General features: G+C 36.3%; 1 protein-coding gene across 1 annotated transcript; it reads left to right on the top strand.

The window, feature by feature from the left end:
- The first annotated feature begins 2,637 nt into the window (after nucleotides 1-2,637).
- On the top strand, nucleotides 2,638-7,872 carry LOC149019042 (uncharacterized). Its single transcript, XM_089153130.1, has 5 exons — nucleotides 2,638-3,016; nucleotides 4,079-4,259; nucleotides 4,353-4,821; nucleotides 6,298-6,375; nucleotides 7,058-7,872. The coding sequence occupies exons 1-5, from the start codon at nucleotides 2,933-2,935 to the stop codon at nucleotides 7,554-7,556; spliced, it is 1,311 nt and encodes a 436-aa protein (XP_089009256.1). The 5' UTR covers nucleotides 2,638-2,932; the 3' UTR covers nucleotides 7,557-7,872.
- The last annotated feature ends 9,413 nt before the right edge of the window (nucleotides 7,873-17,285 follow it).

Genomic DNA, 17,285 nt, shown 5'->3' with positions numbered 1-17,285 from the left:
ACCTTAGAAAATTAGATCCACAAAAAAAGAAAAGAAAAAACTACTTAAGCCATGTGTATTATGTGGTTGTCGTGTTGACAATGCATGATTGGTAGAGGAGTAGAGGTCCATATTTCTCAGTGAAGAGGCACGCAAGTTGGCTCAGATGAACCTCCTCTTCCAAAAAGAAAGTAAAAGGTTTCTAATTCCTCCAAAAGATACAAAAAGAATCCTGATGATATAACATTTATTTATTTACCTATTTATCTTTTTCGCTGGCAGCGTGGCAACATGGTACCACACACATGGCTCAAGTCTCCAAATCTCTTAAGCTATCTCTAAACGAAAAACCCTGGTTTGAATGTGAGAGGGTTAAAGAAATAAATTACATGCATGTACATTGTACACTTATTGTGTTTGTAAACTCTTATGTTTTTTCGTTTGCCCCGCGGGTTTGGGGGGGGAGTCTCACACGGGTTTTGCATCCCGGATTCGACAACCTGCTGGCGCCCCTGGCCCCCCGTGGCCTTGTTACATTCTGAAAATTTATTGTATTATATTTACAGTTATTATGTTTTAATTTATATATCAGATACATTTTTATGTACATTTTTTATGTTTTAATTTATATATCAAATACATCCTTATTGCTAAAATAATGAGGTCAACACCAGTTTTTTCGTAAAATTCAACTACACTCCTTTGCCTTAAAACTAGTTTAAAAAGGAAAAAGAAAGAAAGAAAATGAAAAAAAATTAAAAAAATTAAAAAAAAAAACAAGAAGGGAGAGTGAAGGACAATTGGACAACCATTTTTTTCTTCATTATGATAAGATACAACAACAAGGGTAAGTATGTCTTTTCCTTTTTAACAAAGCAGTAATGAATATTAATGATACATTAATGAGAATTCAGGGAGTGTAAACATAATAGTTTGTAATTTCACGAGCAGTATTATTTAATTGGCTAGAGTAACTATAGCACTCATAACCATATGGTTAGCACCTTCTTATGCTCTTGGGGATTTGGCATATAGAGTTCAATAGATGTTCGACGTATAATAGTATAAGACTTATAAAAATAAGAAATAAATTAGATTATGTTTAAATTAAAGAAGATATATCAAAGACAAAAATAGAAAATTAGGATAAGATGAATGAAATTTTTATATTGAATTGTGTGCATTAAATATTTATATTATAAGTATTATCTTTTCTAATATGAAAAGATCACAGTCTACAGAAGAATACAATATATGATTCTTGCATACAATAAGATGTCTTTGATATATGGTGATAGATTATTGTTCTAATAAAAGCTACATAGAATGAAAATATTGATTGCCAATGTGAATTTGAATCGCTAAAATTGTACACTGAAGTGGTTGAAATATTCAATTAAAAATTACATTTTTTTATATTATCTCTTTGTGTGATGCATTATCAATATAATTTAGAGAAGGAAATTCTCAACCTGCATGGCCGGATGCTTGACATGTGTCTTATTTCAAAGCATGATATTTTTTTCATAAATTATTTAAAATAAAAATTAAGATCATTAATTATTGTTTACTTAAAAGAGAAAGAATGTTGCTTTGAAATTGAACACATGTTAAATATTCAACCATGAGGACGGGATATGTTCATGAAAACTCTTAAAAAAATTTTAAAAATTAAAAAGAAGATGGAAACGTAGAACTAGAAAGCAAAATATAGACAATGTAAGTCCGGATTCACATTCTTTACAATTCTCAGCCCCTACAATTCCATGTAATTCAAATTTAGGATTGTGACACTTGACAGTTAATTATCCAAGGGCTTGTTTGGTTACATGAATTTGGAGACTTCAAATCTATGGAGTCATAATTCGTAAAATTAACTGTTTGGTTAACTAAACATGTGGAATGAAATCTGTGGATTCATCTATAATTTTTATGAATAAACAAATATTTAGTGTTTTTATAGAAGAGATGAAATCTCTGGATTTCACTTCATACCCATAAATCTACAAATTCATTTTTTTAGTGTAAAAAGATGAATATATAGATTTCATGAATTTAGAGATTTTCACAACCAAATGTGTATAAATCTCGCATTAATGAATCTAGAGATTTCAAATCTCTGGATTTAGGTAACCAAACAAGCCCTTATGGAGTCATGGTTCAAATGTTTAACATTTTTATAGTAAGGGTGGAATCTTTGAATTTCACCTCATACTTGTAAATCTACAAATTCACGTTTTAGTGTAAAAATGTGAACCTCTAGATTTCATAAATTCAGAGATTCATACAACCAAACGGGTATGATTTCTCATGTGAATCCAGAAATTTCAAATCTGTGAATTCATGTAACAATACAAGCCCTAAAATTAAGTCTCAAAGAAAAGAAAAGAGATGAAATTCTCGAAGAAAATTTAGGAATTTATTAGATTTAGTTCCTAAAGAGGATTGACAAATTTGGAGAAAATTTAGAATTTAGTTACTAATTGGATTCTAATTTTGACATTTAAAATAATTAACCTAATCCTACGTATGAATTACACAGGACATTGCAAAGGTGAGAAATGTAGAGGATGTGAAGCGTGGAAATCTACGGCCAAAGAACTCAAACATGTCATGAAAGGGATAGAAACTGACGTTTTTGTTTGGCTTCGATTCGGAAGTCTAACCCAGCTTTGATGGGTATTCGGAAGGCTTACGAGCCACATGATGTAGCAGGGATTTCTCAAGTGGACGCAAGAGACCAAATTTTGATTCTCAAGTTTTATTGTTGTCAGTTGTCATAAAAAATTTCCTTTATTTCTGGTTGTTTTGAGAATCCGGGATGGATAAACAGCAATTATAGTGGTTGTGGAGGAGGTGAGGTTATCGTTTTGCAAGGCAAAATGCAACTCTAAAGGAAGGGAAGGTTGAGTTTTAGGTATTCATTTTTCTCTTAACTGGGTTCCTCTCAGACATGGTTGAGCTTTGTCTGATGGCCTCTTCTACTTCACCTCCTGGGCTTTTTCAGCCAGAGCAGGGCCTGTGCAGGACACCAAAGGTAATTCATGATAGACTTGCATCTTTTGATATTTTGTTTTTAATCATCTGGGTTGTTGAATTCTGCTGTGATTACTGCTTGGCGTTTTTGAATTTTAATCCTTATGACATGGATTGCAAATTACTTCTCCCTTTGGTTTCCTTTTGATTCAAACTTCATCTTGAGTTTCCAAGGATCATTTCTGATTGGATTCTAGTAAAGTTTATGTCGAATTTTTCCATTGAATCCATATAGGCTGCTACGTATCTGTTGGTTACCCCAGAAGAAGTTTATTTATTCTATCATTTGGTTGTTTAGTTTTCCTTTCTCCCTAGATTTCTTATTATGTAAATGGATTTGTCACTCTATGGAGAAAATGAATTCGGTGTTAGCCATCCAAATCGGTATCTATGGGCATTTATTTGTATTTTCCAGGGTTAAGGTTTTATTTGGGTTGCTATATGGCTTTGATTGCTCAATCGATTGATTGGTGGTTCAAATCACCTTGCTTGCTTGTAATCACTCCATGTTTCCATTTCCTTTTCTTGTATTTTAGTATTTATTAGCTTTCAAAATACCTGCAGATTTTGTAGCTTCTCCCTACCTCCATCTTTGGCTCTATAGATTTATAATATGACTCCAGTATGACATCTCTCAGAGCTTTTTTATGATATATATATATATATATTTTCCCCTTCCCTTTTAATTTTATCTTCCTATTGGTAATACACTTCTGTTAGTACTGTAATTAGAAATAGTGGCTTTTAATATTTAATCTCTTGAAAACCCTTTCATTTTCAAAAATCAATTGTCATTGGTTTCTGACTTTGTATTCTAGCTTTCATGACTTGCACTGATATCTCTACACACTCTTTCTCTACTCATCCATCCTCCCTTTTCTGGAGTTCTTAACCATAATATATCTCTGGAGCTTCTGATCTATAGTCATATTCTTTGATTTCGATCAATTCCTGGGCGATGAATGTGAAAAAATTGATGTAGAATATCCTATTAAAGTATAATATGTGATGCTTCTCTACATTGAGAAAATGCTGAAAGCTTGTAAAATTTTGGCTGATGCAGGAGTTTCAACCTTTTATTCCAATTCCTGGAACAAAACAGCAGATGATAAGATCAGGTTGCATACCCAGACTGCTACTTCAGCTTGAAGATCCATGGAAATCGAAAACTCGATTACCAGAGTTTCACCAGCAAATCAAGCGTGATTCAACTCTTAAGCAGCCTGTGCTTGTTGATGTGCAAGGTTTATTGCTCATTATCCTCCATATCTAAGTTACTTTGTGGAAGGATTACCAAAAGTATACTTTTTAACCCTTTGTTTTTATTTTGGTAACAGAAACCAACCCAGACTCAGTGCTCTTCAGCTTTGGGATAGCTGAACAGTGCAGAAGGCATGAAAAGATTTTGCAGTTCCTCATGTCTGGGTCAAGCCTAGCAGAAAGAGATGGGCTGGACTTTTCAGTTATATCTGATTTGATGGGGCTTCAAACATTGGCAATCAATATGCATCCACAGCCATATGGTTCCTATGATGATGGATTCTCTCTATATGAAGTTGGGGATGATGTGGCACTGCCTTCTTTTTCATACTCAAATGGGGACTATAATGCACAGAAACGTCTCTTTGATTTTGTTGGGGATTTGGCCCATAGTTCAAAAGTCATATTTCACCCGGACGGTCGGGACCTGTTGACAGGCACAGGAGTTGAGATGAAAGATTTACTTTCAGTTGTTGCTGAGCTTTACTTGTCAAAGAGTATAACTAAATGCAGAACCCAATCAGTGTTGGTACCTCACTTTACCAGGTGAGACAAATTGATTCATCATTTTTGCAAATCAAAATTGCTCCTTGTTGCAAGCTCACACTGACACTTGTGATTCATGGAAATTGCACTTTTGTCAAACTTTTATCATAACAACCATTTTTTAATCAAATTGCCTATTACAAATACCCTCGTTTACCACTTCCCTCAAAGAGACTTATGATCTAGTATATCGGTTCTGATCCAACCCAGAAGACTGGTCCAATGGGGTTCCGATCAAACTAGAGTTGGATTTAAATAAGTATTTTATTTCAGTTTCAATTTTAGTCTTCAATTTGTTTTAGTACTCTTACGTGAGGTTTTAGGTTTTAGAACTTGTTTTGGATTCTATTTTGGATTTTGATTTCAATTAGGATTTACACTTTCATTTCCTAAATGGATTGTACTAGGATACAATTTTCCGATTGAATGAAATGAATTGAGTTATGTTTGCGAGAGCATGTGTGGCTGGTGTGTGTGTGAGCAGTCTCTCTCTGCTTCCTGCTCTTCCTCATCTTCTTATTCTTCTAATTCTCCCTCCATTACAGCCCACTGTAGCAGCCCTATACCAGGCCTGCATCACTTAACCCTCCAGTTCATTGAGAGTCTGTTTCCCAACTTGAACCCATGACCTGTTAAACCTCAGCCCGTCCTCTGATGTCAGGATTCTGAAAGTGCCTTTTTATCCATGCCATACTAATCAGCATGTGGCACACTTCTTGAGTAGTTTTATTCAGGGAACTTGGTTGGACATTTTTAACTGGCATAAACATAGGATCCATTTATGTATTGGTTTACAATGTTATATCATTTAATAGTGTGAGTTTTTCTCTGATTCTTTGCTGCAATTTCAGTTGACTATATAAATCAAATGAGTGTTTTATTCAGCCAGTAAACAAGATGCATCAGATCATGTGGTGGTATTATTATTACATTGCTGTGAGATGGAACATGAGCCATTGCTTTCTCTTCCTTCTCGTTGTGCCAATAATTGTGATTTACCCAATCTGCAGTTCATGACTTGGAATCTTCTTCTTGCTCCACTTGTGGGTTGAACTTCTTTTGTATTCCAGTACATGAAGCTCCCACCACTTCGGGGTCTGGGGAGGGTGATAACCTACACAGCCTTACATTGCTTCGCAGAAATACTGCTCTCAACTCAAACCTATGGCCTGTGTCACAATGGACCGACCTCACCTTGTGCTGAGGTCCGCTCCTTGTGTTCAGAAAATTGAAATGAATCAGAATGTTGGAACTGTCAATCCAGAATAGTTATTTCTCAAATAGTTGAAAGCTACCAATTGGTAATTGATTGGATGTCGTGGAACTATTCTTTGGTCTATGAAATATTAGGATTAGGTTGTTTACCTTTATCATCATTGATCTTTGCAGAAGCGTCACCATAATGATTCTTATCTTTTCTGTCATGTTGAATACTCTGCCTCATTTTCTTAATTGCCTTATTTATTTACTGAACAGGTTGGACAGGAGCAAGGCACCTAGTATCCATGGAAATTCTTTGAAGTTGGAAACTATGACAGTTGCTCCTCTAAAGAGGTATCTTTTGATACTTCCACAACCAATTTATTTTATAATCATTTCTAAACTGACTTGTTTGTTTGTTGTTTGTTGTTTGTTTTTGGAATTCTACATAAAAAAACATCTCTTACCAGACTTTTACAGTAACAGTCTTCCTCTAGATATGACATAGGGTTTCTTCATTAATTGCAAACCCTGCAAACTGACTGACCTTAAGCAAATTTTTTGTACAAATAGTCATGATTTTTGTCCAACTTATTTCACATTGTAACGTTAATGGGAACTGTATTACATTCAGTAATTTGTTGACCATTTATGTGTCCTTTCAATATTCTTTGCTTTCTTTTTGAGTCACAAAACTCCGACCTGTATATTTTGAAGTTTTGTCTTCACTTATGAGTCACATTATGCATCCTCTACACGCAAGGTCTTGCAAGATCTGGAAGGATAAATATCTCCATTGGAACATCAAAATATCCTAAAAAATTGAAGATTGAAATGAAAAAATTCAGTTGAGCACCGAACATCTTCACCCATTTCACCATGTTGTAATGTATGATACATATGAACTGCTTTAGGTCACGGCAAGGAGCTTTGACTTGCACTTGCCGATGTCTGTTTTATGCTATTTTTCCTTCCTAGCATTAATTTTGTATCCTTGCTGCTTCTGTTCAAAATTTCTGATATCCTATGTTTCCAGCCCTGAGAAAAATAAGCAAACTTCATCACCAAGGAAGAGAAACAATAGGAAAGCAGGGAATGGAAGGGATCTCTACAGGAGGAATTACTTCCATGCATGTGAGAGCCTTCTAACCTTAGTTCTTGAGAAGAGGAAGGGAAAGACTGCAATCACGTCACTCAAGAAATCAGGTTCTGAGCTGCCAGAGCTTCTAAATCAGTTCTCAGCCGGAATAGCTGGTACTGGTCTTGCTGTTATCTTATCCATTGTCTGTAAGGTCGTAGGTGGAAGGGCTTCCTTCTGCACATCTAAGCTCTTGCATACTGGACTCGGGTTCGGTCTTGTTTGGCTCTCTGGGGCAGTGAACAGACTTAGAGACACGATCGTCTATATCAGCAAGAATTCAAGCAAGTTGGGGCCAAAAGAGGATGAGATGATAAGAAGAGTAGACAGTAGCATGAAAGAGATTTTCTTCAGGGCAGCAACTATTATGGTGGTGACAGTATTGAGGTTTGCATGAGGGAAGAACGAATCGGAATGAGACGGAAATGCTTATTAGGTACAAGTTCATGGTGCAAGAACTTGAGGTGAGGCTAGATGACCGAGCTTGATTTTGTGGCTGTGATGTTGCAGTTTGGGCTAGCTGATCAAGCTTCATGACTTTGGCAGTGAATGTGGTTAATTATTGGGACCGTATTATGGTCTTAATCATCGACTTGGAAGAGCTTTGTACAAATTATAATGAAGCTTTGTAAATTTAAACCACGCTATATTTCCTCTGGCGTCTTGACATTTTGTTGATCGTCAAGGGACAGGTTTAAGTTTCAGTTCTGAGAGTTCTGTTTTTTTTCTTGCTGGAACTGTTTTCTTACAACTATCTCCACATTTTTATCCTAAAAACAACTGTAGGGCAACTCTGGATGCACATCCAAGCAGAATGAGATCCACATTCTCTATTTCCTTATTTTGTATTTTGTGTCTACTTTCTAGGGTTGTGGTTCCACCACATCAGCAAACAAGCTGATTCAGTGGTTGACAACCAATCTCAAATTTTGGGTTCAGGGTTGGTTGTCAACCACTGAACTAGAGTTTGGGTTGGTTGTTGTCTGGATGACCTCCCTTGAGAGGGACCACAAAATGTTCCTTTGACACTTTATGACCATGGACATAGGGAGGTCTGAAGGGGAAAAATTATAAAAAAGAAATTTAGAGTTGGGACCTATAGTGTGTACCTGTGGTCCCTTCTAGTTCTGTGGTCTTAAAGAGTTAGGCAAGCACTCCCCGTCACCTCCCAGACTGTCAATTGTTAACCACTGGATCAACATTTTGCTGAGGTGGAATGACTACAACCCTAGGAAGAGCAAGATCTAGAAGTAGAGGATGTGAATCTATTTGGTGAAGGATTTCTCATTTTGAATTGTGGCTTGAGGAAAGTGTTGAATTGTGGCTCCGATACATGATTGAATCTCCTAGAAACGAAAGTAAAACTGCATTCTTCAAAAGCGGAACTTAAATGTCAGATGTTTTCTATAAATGCTTGAATTGAAATAGGCGGCAGCTTCTGACTTAGTAGAATTGAAATTAATTCTTCACAGTTAGACTAAAAAATAACACGGTCAATGCCTTCAGTTGACGCATGAAGTGCTGCCTCCCTCATCGCCTCCGCTTCTACCATTAAAGCTATTGATGCATAATTGGGCTGAGAAACTGCAAAAGATGGTGTTCCTTGCCAATCGTGCATGATGAAGCCTAGACCCATTTTTCTATTAATATAATCAAAAGTGGCATCTGAATTTACTTTGTAAAAGGGTCTCACTGGGGGCATCCATCTCATCTAGAGGCAGAATTAGTAGGAGACCGAATGGGAGCATTAGAGAAGGTTGAGTGGGCTTGTAAGTACTCTTCGGCCATACTCCAAGCAAGAGGCCCAACTTGTTGCGGAGTCCTAAAGTTGTTGCCAAACACCATGTCGTTTCTAGCCTTCCATAGACCCCAACACATATGGAAAATTGTGGCTATTCTTTGTTTTGAATCTGACGCCTGATCCAAAGTTTGTTTGTTGCAATAATTGTAACCAATCTTTGATATCATCAATTCCATTTTCATGGACCCTGAATCCCAATGGGCTTACCAGCCATGCAGTTTTTGCAAATGGGCAATGAAATAACAATTTTAGTATAGGACTCGGCTTCTTCCCCACATCAACGATAGTCTTTATCAAGGTTGAACTATCTACTCTTCATTGCTGCTCTTGTAGGTAAGCCTCTTGCCACTAATTGCCATAAAAAGAAACGAATTTTTTGAGCCACTGGGGCCTTCCAAATGAATTTCCAATCCGATTATGATATTGTTCTCCAATTAGATAAATAGGAAGATGATGCATCAACAATAATTTGGTCATCTTTCTCTTTAATGAGATTGTGATATATCGCCTTGATCGTGATAATTCTTGTTTGCGATCCAATCCAAAATAAGTGGTCTTCACCTGGAAAGAGTCGAAGTGAGATACTCAAGATGGTCGTAGCATCATTGTGTGGAAGGTTTCATTTCCTAAATCTTAATTCTAACTCCTTGTTATTGGGTCAATTAATTGAGAGACCTTCTATAGTAAGCATCCTGTTGGTGGAGAAAATTGGATCTTGAGATTATTATTTGAAGGTAACCATTTAGCTATGCCAAATGTCCACTTCATCACATGTTTCCACACGCCAAAATATTTGTTTGCATAGATTTTCTTTACCTTCTAACAAGCTTCGCCAAGCCCATGAATCACCTTGTTTGACACTTGCTGATAAGAAGTCAGATCGTGGGAAGTATATAGCCTTAAGGAACCGTGCCCATAGATAATTTGGTTGATTCCAAATTCTAGCTGCAACTTTACTGAGTAAGGCTAAGTTTTGCATAGCAAAATCTTTATAACCCAAGCCTCTTGTTTGTTTTGATTTACAGAGGCAATCCAATGAAATCCAATGGGTTTTATATTTCTCAACTATGTTTCCCCAGAAAAAATTGGCTGATAACTTTTTAATTTGGTTGTGAACTAATTTGGGAAGTTTGAGGTGTGCAACTGCATACTGTGGTAAAGCAAACACTACAGATCTTAAGAGTGTGTCCTTACCCGCATGGAAAAGGAGACGAACCTTCTAGCCTTCAAGTTTAGTTGTGACCCTTGCCAAAACCTCTTTGAATGCTTGTGTTTTAGAGTTACCAATCTCCGATGGTAGACCCAAATATCTAGTGGGACTTTTAGCATATGTAATCTTCAACCCCTTGGAGAACCATCTTTGGAATTTAATGTGTATTTGGGCTGAAGAAAAGATTGGATTTGTTAAGGTTGATGGCCTGACCACTCGCCTTACAATAGAGATCCAAGCATGCTTTAAGATTACAAACCGCATCAAGGTTGACCTTCCGAAAACAATAAGTAATCATTAGTGAATAGCAGGTGAGATAATGGGGGTGCTCGATTCTTTACCCAAATTCCTCTAATAAGACTAACATCTTTTGCATCTTTGATAATGGCACTAAGTCCTTGGGCACATAAAATAAACAAGGCTGGTGATAACGGGTCTTCTTGCCGAATGCCCCTTGTTGGAGTGATTTCCTCACTAATATGACCATTGATCAACAACCAATATGACACCGATGTAACACTACTCATAATCATAAAGACCCATCGAGGTGAGAAACCAAGCTTCAACAACATAGCTTCCAAGAACGACCATTCTACTAGATTGTAGGCTTTCTTCATATCAAGTTTGAGAGCAAGGAATGCCTATTTTTCCACCTTTCGACATAATGAGACACACCTCATGTGCCAAGAAGATATTATCCGAAATCAAATGAGATGGAATTAAAGCTGATTGAAAGGGTGACACAACCTGATCCAGAAATTTCTACAACCTAGTAGCAAAGATCATAGAAGTTAATTGGTTAGAACACCTGCAAGACTAATTGGTCGGAACCGTTCGAGAGTCTCAAGGTTATCAACTTTAGGCAACAAGAAAATGTAAGAAACATTCAACAGCATTCATGCATCCAGTCATAAAAAATTCTTGAACAAAATTAACAATGTCACCATTAATTGAGTCCCACATTATCTAGAAAAATATGGGAGGCAAACCATCGGGGCCTGGTGCCTTCAGCGGGCCCATTGCAAATAAGGAGGTTTTGATTTCTTCCACAGATGGCATGGCACAAAGAGAATTATTCATGCCTACAAATATAATTGGTTGCATCGATTGTAATAATTGTTGTAAGGCCTTTTAGTCAATAGGCTCGAGTAAAAGCTTCACATAAGTGATCATGAACGAGGTCCTTGATACAACTAGTAGAAGAAATCTAGGTACCCTCTTTTGTATAAAGCTGTAGAATTCTATTGAACTATCTACACTGAATTGTACATGCATGAAAATACATTGTATTTGCATCTCCACCATAGAGCCACTCAATGGGAGATTTTTGCAACCATAGCTCTTCTTCTCCTCTCAATTCTTCATCAAGTAATTCGGTGATTTGGCCAACCTCTTCTTCAAAATAGGTGTCACTAGATCGAAGTTGGAGTTGTTCCAACTGTTGTTGCAATTTTCGAATGTTGGTCTGGATATGGCCCAAAAGTTTGTTTATTCCACACTTTGAACCCCGTTTGACAATTTTCCATTTTCTAAGATAAGTGTACAGCCACCGAACCTGATACTTGTTTGTGCCATGCATAGTGTGCAATATCCTTGCATTATGGATACCGAAACCAAGTATTCTCAAAACGAAAGGGACGCGCTTGCCACGACATTTGCCGCCTATCGTATTGAGAAGAATGGGATTGTGGTCCGACCTGTAGCATGGTTTCACAAACACACAATTGCATCTGGGTATAAAGATCGCTATGAGTAATTAGCTAGAGCTCTATCCAGCCGAACTCGAATATTGGCAGAGCCAACTCTTTTATTTGTCCATGTATAGGAGGGTCCTTTGTAACCAAGGTCAAGCAAACCACAAATATTTAATAATTCAATAAATGAAATGCAATCATAAGAAAGACCTGCTTTACCTCCCTGCTTTTCATGCCAGACTAAATGAAAGTTAAAGTTTCCAATTAAAACCTAAGGCTCCTTGTGATCTTCTCCCATCTTTGTTATTTACTGCCATATTAAGCTTCTAATAGTCTGGACAGATTGACCATAAATGAAAGACATGAAAGTAGGGTCTTCTCGAAGAACCTAGATAGATGTATCTATCACATAGGGATCTACTAAGAGGATTTGAACATTCAAATATTTCTGTCAGAGAAGACATAAACCACCTTTTTTGCTCATTGGTGAGATGTAAAAGTGTGAATATAGCCTAAGAGATTGTAACCATTTCTTCCATTTTTCTATTGTTGTTTTTGTTTCCATTAAAAAAATAATGTCAGGTTGTTCACTCTTGATCAAATTCTTCAAAGTCCGACGTGTCAAATGATTCCCAATCCCTTGTGCTTTCCAACTTAGGATCTTTAATGCTGCCCATGGGGGTACATTTATTGGTACAACCACATAGTCCTTGGTTAAAAAAATGTTGTCCGCCGGATTGTGAGGTGGGATCAAAGGCCATGAGAGATGAGTTAGTGGGAGGGTTTTCAGGGGGGTGGTTTGGACGAGGACGTTTGGCTTTAGAAGGTTTAGGAGTGTGAGGTTTCTAGTTCTCGTTTTTACTCTCAGAAATTATTGAAGGTGAGTTGGGGTTAGAGATAGGTAGGAGTTGAAGTATGGATGGATCAAAGTGAGTGGGGTACTATGGGTGGGCCTGGGTAGACCAAGTTTCACTACTCACCGAAGGGTATTGTTGTGGATGGGCTTGAGGATGGGCTAGAACAGATGGGCCAACACTATTGATTGGTGAAGGTTGGGGTAGGTATAAAGGCGGCGGGGTAATTGGGCTAGATGGGTTAGAAATGGGAGCTCCAGTCCATTGGGGAAGAAGTTCGAATACGGTGTGGGTCAAATCTGACCGTTGGGACTAACTGGAGCTTAAGGAAGGATAGGGATGAGATTCCAATTAAAAACATGAATTTCATAAGCTCAAGGTTGATTGGTAACACTTGGATCAGCATTTTGTTGAGGTGGCATGACCACAACCCTAGGAAGAACAAAACCTAAAAAGTAGTGGATTTCAATCCAGTGAAATGGTGGTAATTGGTAGGATATTTTATTTTTCATATATAAGGGGTGGGGATGTTACATATACCATCAACGAATTGTCAATGACAATTCCAAGATTTCTTCCTTAAGATGTATTGGTCATTTATCAATCGAAGCAACCCTACAATGGTAATTGATAGGATTTCTCATCTTGAACTATGCTCCAGGAAAGTTGGGTCCAATTTAAAACGCGAATTTCGTAAGTCCAAATGTTGTTTGCCAACCCGTTGGATTAGCATTTTGCTGATGAGATGGTACAACTACAACCTACGAAGAACAAGATCTAAAAGTAGAAAATGTGAATCCAACAAAATGGTGGCCATTGGTACATGAATTCATTTTGAACTAGGGTTTGAGGAAAACTAGATCCAATAAAAACCATTGTAAACAAGTTGATACAAGTGAGTTTAGATCATATTTTCATATGGGGAGAACAATGTGCTCTACTAACACTTTTTTACCATACAATAGTAAATATTAAAAAAAAATTAAAATAAGATTTTAGTGGAATTCATCCTCAATTTTACTATTATTATACAAATAAAAAACATCAGAGAAGCACATTATTCTCTCATGGTGGAAGCATGGAGCTGATATGGACTTCTTACAAGCAGAGGTGAATGACTCTCTTAGTCTTGTCTGAATACTTCTTCATTTGGTGGAGTCCACAATTGCTTGTGTCTTATGCAGATTACGGTGTGTTTGGTTGGAAGTCGTAGGTTTGGTTTACCCTTTTGAGGACAAAGTGGGGATGCACTTACCCTCTTTGGACAACCAAACACGTCATAAACCCAAAAGTTAAAACCCTAACTCCGGCAAAAGCGCATTACATGACGATCTTTGACCTCTTCTATGACGAAACGCAAGGTTGACAACAATACAAATGGCACCTACTTCTTTCTACAAAAATAGAAATAAAAACAGTTCTTTTATTTTCTTGCCAAAGAATCCTGGAAACACTTTCTTGAAGTCATTTTATTACTAAAAATGGAATATTCTGATATATTTTATTTGACTAAAAAACATGTTGAGAATACATGTCATAAAAAATTCATGATACCGTGTTTTCTAATCTTTGATTCTTCATTAATTATTTTAAAATTAATTATTTAAATTGGAATCCTTTATCCTTATGCTTCAGTGATTATTTTAAAGAGTTTTTCTTTTACGTGCGCGTCTATTTGGTGGACTATAAACTAATGGTGGGTTCTCTTAATATAATATATTACGTGTGAGTCCCAAGCAGACTAACACCATTAGCTGCAACTAAGCATATTCAAATTTCAAATTTGAAATGACCAAAGTATCCTTCAGGTTATTTAATATATTATAGTAATATATAATTTTAAAATGAGATAATTGGTCATTAAGTGTTAATTATATGATTAAAAAAATAAGGTAAGCATTATTAACACAATGTATTAAATTAAATAACTTGAGGGGCATTTTAGTCCTTCCACATTTGAAATTTGAATATACTTAACAGTGACGAACGATATTAATCTGGTTAGGACCCACACGTAATATATTGCACTAAGAGGACTTAACATTAATTTGTGGTCCACTAAGAGGGCCTACACGTAAAAAAAACTCTATTTTAAATTGTAGAAATGCTTTTAAATGCCATGTTACGTAACTTGACTACGTTCCAAGGTGTAGCTTTTGTGTATAATTTAAATTTAAATATAAAGTAGTGTTCATCTCTAGTCTTGAAAAGAATTCAAACTCCTGACCTTACACAGGCATTAGTTTACTCTAAAAATGATTCTCATGACATTAAAATGCAAAGGTTAAATTCATCTTTCATTCTTCTAGAAAGAAGGAATGAAACATTGATCACCCTTAAATAGGAAAATCAACTGATTCTTGAGTTTCTTAGCATGAATCGGATCAACTCTGATACAAATCACCAATCCTGTGTTCAAATTTAAAAGTGAGATAACCTCAACAGGTGGCATAAAATTAGAGCTCCACTCATGAAAACAGAATGACAGAGTTTGTCAAGGAAGAAATTAGGTGTGAGAGTGTTTTTCCACTCTAGTACGTACCATGAAAAATTTTCCTTTGAAATTTTAGCAGAGGAACTCACACGTCATGAGGTTGGGATAGAAACCCTAAATCAAATTAATTGGACCATGCATACATTTTCTTCTCTTATCGTGAAAAAAATATAAATATAAATATAATAATAAAAGCATATGAATAAGGAAGCTAGTCAAGACACCGAAGTTCATATAAGACAAAGATAACTGAGATATTGGAAACGCAATCATCAGCTTAGAAAGAGGAATGGATGCCATGTGGGTTTAATTAAATTTTAACCATTCAAATCATATTTTGGTTTGTTTAAATTTCTCACTTAAATTGATTACATGTGCAAATGGTGTTTTGAATACTTAGGATTTAATAGAATTATGTAGCGTCTATCTAAGGCACGCACCATCACATCAGCGACATAACCTAGAAAAATCCAAAGTTTATGCTAGCGGTGGATTAGTAGAGCAGTTAAAAGCCCAATTTTCCACGGAAAGGTCCTGGATTCACACCCATCCGGCAGCACCTATATTACTAATATTCCCCCACCTATATATAAACTTTTCGGATTCAAAAAAAAAATTCCAAAATTTCGAGTTTAAAGTCCTCCGTCATTTGGTTTAGAATCTCTCCTCGCCTCCAACACCCCCAGCAAAAAGAAAAAAAGGATCTTCTACCCCAAGAATAGAGGATATTGCTATCTTGACGTTCTCTTCACTTCTCATTCAGGAGAGAGGCTCACCACAATTTAGTTTTTTGGATAAAAGAATAATTTGTCTGAACCGGGGACCTCCAGCTCCAGTGTGATGACCAACTACGTGGCCCAGAAAAGTTGAGAGGCTCACTAATGAGGACAAAGAAGACTTCTCCCTAAAAATATATGGTGACATAAAATTAGGATTGTGTTATCCTCGACCCTCGAGTATAAAGGAACCAGACACAACAAAGGGCAGCGCAAGCATCATACAATTAATAAAAACTTCATTTTTCAGTATTACAATGTGCAGTTCAGATACATGTTGTTCTTGTCTTTTGGAATTGACGATTTTATATATATTCCGGGTGAAGACTGTCTCATATAGTACTAAGGAGTGTTTGTACTCAAGACCCTTTATTAAGAAGTGTTAGTCGTTGCCACTAAGCCAACTCTTTGGTTATAAGTTCGCTACATATTATTAGATTACAATCCTCCACGTAACCTACACTCGGATTAGGTAAACAACTTATGTGATTCCAATCCAATGGTTGATAACCTACCAAAAAAAAATGAAAGACATTTATTGTTTGCTCTTTCCATGTGAAGGTTCAGGGTATGTCATTATGTTCCATCATTTATTTTCAAAACGACGCCACATAAATAAATTTTAGAGAAAAATTTTCAGACGCTACCAAATTATCATACATCTCTCATGTGCTTTTTCTATATTTTCTCTTCTCCTGTCATGATCATGTGTAACTATCTTTGAGGTTAGAAGATAAACTTTAGATAATCTTTTATAACCACACGTTCAAATGTTTTATCGTCAATGTTCAGAGGAAGGCCCCTCCTCTTACATACGTAATGAACAAAGCATCGTGGTCGGGAGAGTTATCGTCTATCATCGAATCCTAATTCCTACCTACTTGTTATATTATGAATTATAAATAAAAAGTTTAACAATAATCATATAAATTTCAGGGGCATTTAGGAAATCTTGCAAGGCTCACCAGCCCAAGTAGTCACGCAAGAGCAACTTGATGATTTAGAGATCATGAGATAACACTTGGATCACGAGATCATTATCCAACTCAATTAATATATCTACATAAATAGATAGTTTGGGAAACACTAAGAATAAGATTAGTACAAAGTGAAGTAAATGAGATGCTCTTTTCTTTCTTTGAAGTACCCATTGTTAATTAATCATTTCTCCAAAAGATTAGTCTTTTTAATTAGTTATTAAGCCTTAATCCACGAGTCTAACTTTGTTGTTGCTGACCGACGTGTACCATTCGAGATCTTCGAGAGTTAAGAATGTCACAACTATGACGTTTCCTTC

This window comes from Hakea prostrata, chromosome 4 (assembly GCF_041222555.1).
Source record: "Hakea prostrata isolate BN-2017 chromosome 4, UWA_Hpros_2, whole genome shotgun sequence".
NCBI lineage: Eukaryota > Viridiplantae > Streptophyta > Magnoliopsida > Proteales > Proteaceae > Hakea > Hakea prostrata.
This window is presented reverse-complemented; position numbering and strand designations above follow the sequence as displayed.

Excerpts from the sequence above, each read along its gene's own strand:
- LOC149019042 (XM_089153130.1), top strand. The coding sequence starts at position 2,933 with ATGGTTGAGCTTTGTCTGATGGCCTCTTCTACTTCACCTCCTGGGCTT. Across the intron at positions 4,822-6,297 it reads TTGGTACCTCACTTTACCAG|GTTGGACAGGAGCAAGGCAC; the intron begins GTGAGACAAATT and ends TTTACTGAACAG. Across the intron at positions 6,376-7,057 it reads ACAGTTGCTCCTCTAAAGAG|CCCTGAGAAAAATAAGCAAA; the intron begins GTATCTTTTGAT and ends CTATGTTTCCAG.